The sequence below is a fragment of the Nymphaea colorata genome, chromosome 9 (genome assembly GCF_008831285.2).
Source record: "Nymphaea colorata isolate Beijing-Zhang1983 chromosome 9, ASM883128v2, whole genome shotgun sequence".
Lineage (NCBI taxonomy): Eukaryota > Viridiplantae > Streptophyta > Magnoliopsida > Nymphaeales > Nymphaeaceae > Nymphaea > Nymphaea colorata.
Window position 1 is genome coordinate 9009509 of NC_045146.1, and position 7024 is coordinate 9016532.

At 44.5% G+C, this 7024-nt stretch overlaps 1 protein-coding gene across 1 annotated transcript; it reads left to right on the plus strand.

The window, feature by feature from the left end:
- Positions 1-1442: 1442 nt before the first annotated feature.
- On the plus strand, positions 1443-4744 carry LOC116261311 (thioredoxin-like 1-2, chloroplastic). Its single transcript, XM_031640013.2, has 6 exons — positions 1443-1615; positions 2044-2188; positions 2662-3270; positions 3438-3620; positions 3792-3956; positions 4075-4744. The coding sequence occupies exons 3-6, from the start codon at positions 3025-3027 to the stop codon at positions 4330-4332; spliced, it is 852 nt and encodes a 283-aa protein (XP_031495873.1). The 5' UTR covers positions 1443-1615; positions 2044-2188; positions 2662-3024; the 3' UTR covers positions 4333-4744.
- The last annotated feature ends 2280 nt before the right edge of the window (positions 4745-7024 follow it).

Genomic DNA, 7024 nt, shown 5'->3' on the forward strand with positions numbered 1-7024 from the left:
ACTTGCTTCGTTGCAGTTGCAGAAAACGGACAAGTGAGAGGGAGGACGTGGCGCTGTTGTCTACCAGGGGTGAGAAAGGCCGCTGAGAAGGGAGGGCAGAGGAAAAGGGTGTCCGACATGCCGACGCGGGGAAAGGAGGCGCCGCTGAGTCATCCACGTGGGATGCGCATCCGCCATCCAAAGTTGCCTTACAAGCCAAGCGAACCCTTCCCATTCAAAATCAAGTTTTTTTTTGGGGCCTCTGGCCCCTCTTTTACTGAGATTTACGATAACACCGTCCACCTTTTTCTCCTCCCGCACCATGCCCGCTCCCCAGGGCAGGGCAGGGCCGAGTCGAACCCTTGTGGTCGTCCGTATTATATTATTATACCATCCAAGTATTAGGTAGCTTTCGTGCTTTACAGCTTATTGTATTGTAGCATTTATTGCACGACCCGCGGATTTCACCATCAAGTTGCGTTTCAGATCGGCGGTAATCAAGAAGAGTGCAGGTTTAAAGTCCGTGGCTTTTAAATTTAACCACCTTCATCCAAGTTCAAATTCATACTTTCACATTAGAATGTGGATTTGAAATCTATTTTTGGGTAGAAACAGAAAGTCCACAATTTGATACAGTTTAGATCTTGGAAAATCAAACACACTCTCAAGAAGAAAAAGAAATAGGCTTATAGGTTTCTGTTTTCATTTGGTATGTTATTAGGACGTAAGATAGAGTGGGAAAGTGGTCCACCTATAAATTACAATGACGTGAATCCACCATAAGAAAATCAAATTGATCATAATGAGCCCATCATTCTTTGATGCCTTTCAATGAAAGATAGATTGGACTTCATTTCCCTTTCATTACCCAACAATGGACATGATGCTACAACCAGTTTGGACGAACCTTGGAAACTGCCTTTTGAAAGCAAAACGTGAAAATTAGGTCTGTGCGTTAAAAAAGTGAATAACCTTCTCTCTTATCTCAGGTGATCTCGGGTAAGAGCTACGATAATGGCGGAGGCACCAATACGCTTTGTAGTTTGTACCTCGAAAATGAAATAAGGGCTTTGAGTAGAGACTTTAGCCTGATGGGTCAAACCCCACACACCAGAATAACGTAGAATACCCAATCCTTCATCTTTAGAAGTTCCTTTAAAAACTTGTTTTCACAGGACTTTTTTGTTAATTATCTTATCATTAACCAAAAACTAGTTTATAAAAAACTTGCTTTAACAGGAATTGGTTTTTGTTGTCTTGTAATCAATTGATGGGCGTGGGTGTTACTGTAGATGAAAGATAGAAATCTTGGATTTATGGTTTCGCATATGCCTCCATCACGTAAGGGTGTTTGCGCTCTCAAGAACGAAAACCCTGACTGTTGTCATGAAAATCTGTGAAACCTGTTGAGGACAGATTTATCCATCGACAAAAATTTGGTATCTCACAGACCAGCAGACCCTATCCTAGGGGCGGAGGCAGGGGGGCGGTTGGGTCTTGGTCAAACGAAGGTGAAGGCCTTCCGACGAAAAATTCCCTACTCCTTCCCTGCTCTACGCCTGCCATGGTTGCAGCTGTTGAGCTCCATCACCGCTTCTCACCATCACCGACCTTCCAGCAGCCCAGCCGTTGCAAGGTAACCTCTATTACTCCCATCCTCTCTCTCTCTCTCTCTCTTTTGGGGAAACCGAACAACCGCTCTCTTTCTCATTCCCACCAGAGCCATTGTTGCCTGTGATAGCTGCCAGCGGACGCTCCCACCCCTCTGTTCTCCGGCAGTCGTTGGTGGCTACGATGGCATTGCGCTGCCTAACTTCACCGCCCCTTCTCGATCCTATCAATGGTTCGGCTCCTTTGTCCGACTGATCCCCTTCTCCCTCCGTCCCTCCCTTCCTCTCCATCCTACCGGTTTTAGATTTCAACTTCATCGTGCTGCCAATTTTTCTTCGCTCTTTGCCCAATATATTTTTGCTTATGATGGTTCGCCTCTCCAGCATTGTATGGTGGGCGTTTGCTTCTACTTAATGGCCTCCTTTCCAATTCCGTGTGCCCTGCTTGCTGCAGTTTGTGTTGCGCGAGAGCAGCTCCCTGATGGGTTGTTTTCCTTGTTTTGGCGCGAGCAAGGAGGAGTCCAATGGTGGCAATGGCTAGGATGTGAAGAAGAAGCGGAGTCCATTGGTGCCATCTCAAGTTTCGAGGGTTTCTTCAGGTGAGGGCCGGTTGGAATTGGGTCTTTCTGAGAATTAACGATGGATTCCAGCATTTTAGGCAACGCTCACATTTTCTTGGGTGCAATTTTCAAGTGGGCAATGTTGAAATCAATTTCTTGTCTGTTGGCTCTTGGGTTTTACATGTGAACTAATTGTTTGTTGCCGCATGTTATAGGTGGAAATTTTAGATGGGTAGAATTAAAATCTGTTGTCTTTTGGTTGTTTTGGAGACTGTCAATCTTTTTGCTACTACAGTTTGGATGTATCAACCAGATTTAGACGCAACCACAAGGATGAATTTTTCTTTTTTCTCGTTCGTGGATTTTCATCCATGGATAAAATAGATATTTGTGTGTGGCATTCAAACTCCCCTTTTAAGCGGAAACGTTGGCAAACAACGACCAGATCTTTTATTTTTTATTTTCTTAATTCCGTTACACGGTTAATTTTTTTCCCCCTCTTCTACGTACAGGTACAGGTGTATTTTTTGTGGATAAGGTTTAATGGCTAACCAGATAAAAGGTGATGGGAGTGAGAAGGAGGGGACAGATATGGCACGAGGGCGGAAAGAGGACCGAAGGGCATGTGGACTTTTGTGCCCCCCCATGACCAGGCGTTATGGATAAGCCATAAAAAAAAAGGTCCATGTTCAGATTTCTTCCCCCCCCTTGCATTGCCACCATAAAATCCCAAATCCCCAGACAGATTAAGCTTCCCCCAAATCGCCCCCTCCAGAGTTCCCTCATCCATCTTCATCAGGAGGAGACGAAGCGGAAGAAGAAGAAGAAGCTGCTGCAGAAGAAGGGAGATAATAGAGAGAGAGAGAGAGAGAAATATGGCGAAGGCATTGAAGAGCAACTTGTGCGTTCCATGTGCAACCTTCTCCCTTTCGACTTCTCTTTCTAAACAGTCCCCTGGTTTGGGCTTTTCGCGTTCTCCTTCTTCCCTGCGATTTCAGCACTCGATGGCCTCCTCCTCCTCTTCCTCCATCAGGACCGAATTTTATGGCAAACCTGGTGGGATCTCGGAAACCCAGAGCACTCCCAGAGCTTTTGACAACCCTCAAGCATTCCCTGTTCAGGTAAAATTGTACGCGCAAGCTCCACCTGGCGTGATCTTTCTTTTGTTGAGTTGTCTCATCTCTTTAATCTGACCCGTAAAAGAGTTAGCGGTGGGAATCGCTACTACCCTTTTTTCTTTCAATTTCTGTCCTCTTTAATTTCATCTTCCCTTTTGTTATTACCTTAGGCCCAGAGTAGTCCGTTGCTAGGAAAGGCCTTAAAGTGGTGGGAAAAGGGGCTTCAGCCCAACATGAGGGAGATTGATTCCGCTGAAGATCTCGTTAATTCTTTGCGGGACGCTGGAAATCAACTCGTGATTGTCGATTTTTTCTCCCCTGGCTGTGGTGGATGTAGGGCTCTTCATCCCAAGGTACTTCCCAGACACCAATATATATGCCTTCCTCCGCACCCCCTGCTCTTTTCACTTTTCTCTCTTATTTTTCTCTTGGGAAAGCATCCGCTGGAAGGTGCGCTCTGTCTCTCTCTCTTTTTCTCTTTCTTGGAGAAGTTATGTATCATTTTTTTCTGGTCGTCGTTGCAGGTATGCCAACTAGCAGAGATGAATCCAGACGTTCTGTTCCTCCAGATAAATTATGAGAAACATAAGTCCATGTGTTATAGTCTGAATGTTCACGTTCTACCGTTTTTCCGATTCTACCGAGGAGCTCAGGGTCGTGTCTGTAGCTTTAGTTGCACAAATGCTACTGTATGCTCTTTATCTCTCTCCCTCTTTCTCACCTGTAGGTTTTTCATTTGTTCTTCCCCCTTTTTCCTTCGTTTCACTTTGTTTTCCCCCTAGTCACCACCGTTTTTCTGTGCTGTAGATTAAGAAGTTCAAGGACGCGTTAGCAAAGCATACCACAGACAGGTCCAGCTTGGGTCCTGCGAAAGGTCTGGAACAATCTGAGCTCTTGGCTTTGGCTGCAAACAAGGAGCTTTCCTTCAGTTACTCAACGGAGCCTAACACAAGCAGCAGCCCCGTTGCCCCTGCTCGACCAGAAGAAACTCACCGCCGAGCTCCTTCTGTTAAGCCCGCTCAAGGGGCAGATGGGAGGGAGCTCGTGACCGCCACCGGACGGTGACTCCACGTCCTTTTTAAAACATTTTACAGTGCCATACTCCCCCTTTTTCTTCTTCATCTTCATCTCATCCCGCCCGCTTTTGGGGTTTGGAGATGCCTATTGTAATGGAATTGTATGTATTGTGTCTCGGAGCCGGAGGGGTTTCATATAGTTTGTTTAACCTCTCCGTCTGTACATAATCTCCCATTGCTGGTTTTCGGGGGTTTTATTGGGCTACAACTTTTGTTTATTTTCATGATCAGCCTCCCCGAGGAAGTTACAGGCGACGCCAGGCACAGGGATCGAGAATTCTGTAACAAGACGATATGTGTAGATTTACAAGGCTCCTGCTTCCGGATGTATTTCTGATCAAGAAGTAAAAATGTTTAATGACAGCAGATTATTATATATGGAGATTTACAAGGTTTGCTTCTGGGTGCGTCTCCCTCAAGAAGTTAAAATGTTTCATTTTGATACTTTTGAGAAGAGATTATTGTTCTTCTTCTCATGTCTTTATGGTGGCGCAGCTTTCGTAAAGAAATCTCTCTCACAAATAATGTGTGGGTGTGTGTGGTGGGGTGGGTGCGCGCGTGCTTATGTGGCGAAGAAAAGGCACCGACCGGAGGTAGTAATAGGGGAACGGTAGAAAAAAGCCAAACCAAGAAGAATCTTCCCATTTCCCTCGCTGAAAAGGAAATTTGCTGCACATAGGAGCTTTGTTTGAAAACGCTTTGTAGCTTTTCTTGGCAGCGGGAAAGGAAAATTTCCAGGAACAGGGTTAAAATCTTGGAAGCCCTAAGCACGATTCCGAGTTCACAGCAGCACTTTCTTTCGACCATATAATCGTATGATAGAGCTGCTCTAACCAACCATTGATTAACTAGTGGCAAGCATGTGGATGAAAAGAAGGAAGGATATGATGAAGCCAAAACGGGCAACGAATGGGTATACTCCCATTGAAAGAAAGTAGGGGATGAGATCGACGGTGAGAGAGAGAGGGGGAAAGAGAAAAGAAAAGAAAAAAAAAAGGGCTTCCCCTCGCGGTTGTTGCTTCACATATTGGCAAAAAAAAAAATCTCCAGTCCTAATAACACGGGCTTTGGGGCGTCTGAGTTCCTATTATATGGAAGAAGGAAAAAGGCAAGAAAAGGAAAAAAGTTTCTGTCGCGTTCCACCATGTGAATGTTCCTGAAGTTTCGTCTGTGTGGGAACATTGGCACCTCACGCTTGACCGGACGACGCATATGTGGTAATGGCATCTTCCACCTTTTTCATACTTGCTTTGTTGGCGTCGTTGTTTTGTTTCGGGGGCTGGAAAAGAGATGAGGGAATTTTGGTGGTGGAGGTCAGGAGGACCTTTTCTGTGGAGGGTCAGTGTGTGTTCAGCCTCCAATACATGTACTGTATTGGAGCCAAGAACATAAAGGGCCCGTTTGATTGCCCGGGTAAAATGAGAGAAACAGATGAAATCTATACGGGCAGGTGAAATTTCACCCGCCCGTCTCACAACATATCAAACGACGTGAAATTTCACCTGTTTTTCATTAAATCGAGCGGGTGAAATTTCACCCGCTCGATCTTTTCCCTCTCACGCCCATCTTCCCCTCATTTCACCCGTCTCCTCCTCCCTCGCATTCGAGAATATCTCCCTTCTCACCGTCACCGCTCCACTCCTCTGCTGGTTCAGTCCCTGCTCATGTAAGGGTTTCTTTCTTGCTCTCGCTGTGTCCCTTTCAAATAGCTTTACGAGTCTGTTTTCCTAGTTTGGACTTAATTTTGCTCGTGGGGTTTAGCCACGGGCCTTGGCTTCGTATTTCGGAACAAGTTGTGTATTTTAGACCTTGGATTTGGATCCAAATCTTGGCCTAAAGTTGGATTTTGGATTTAAAATTTGCATTTGGACTCAAATATCAGCCTAGGGATCCATTTTGGATCAAGTAGTCGTGAATTGAATTTGGGTATGGATACAAAAGTCTGTTTTGAGCTGAACTTGGGCTTGGGGTCCAAAATTTGATCCAAATCATTGTAAAAATGGTCAAAATAACTAAGAATCTTGTTTGAGTAAAATGAAATACAGCCCATTGAAAAAATTTGGGATGATAACAAATGTCCCTCTTTCTTACCAAGATGGTATATGCCGCACTTAGTGGCAAAGATAAGTACCCCAGATTTTTCAAACGAAAACATGCTCGAGGTGGCATTTCAGGTATAACCCCTTACTTGAATGGGTCATTTGAGCTTATTGCAAGTTTAACCCTTTTCTTGCTCGGGTTTGGCAAGGTTGAGTTCAGGTTTGACCCTTTCTTTTGACCACTCCCTCTATGCCTTGCAGCTAATGATTCCTCTGGTATTACGACCTTTACCAATGCAAGAGACATATGTGGTAGAATCGTAACCATAGAATACGACCCTAATCGAAATGCATACCTGAGCAGGTTGTTTTGTCTTGCATTGCAGGTTTAACCCTTTATCTGTATGGGTTGCTCTTGACTTGCATTGTATGCTTAACCCCTTACCAGCATAGATTTGCCCCCAAGTTTTGAGTAATAATAATAAAAAAATACTCAATCGTAATCGTTACTTTTTACAACTGAGGAAAATTCAAATGGATAATAGATCAAATATGGATAATAAGTATTTGTCATTGATTGAAAGATGAATACAAGAGGACTAAGTGTAGAATTTCTTAAGGTGAATAGCGTTAACAGGATCA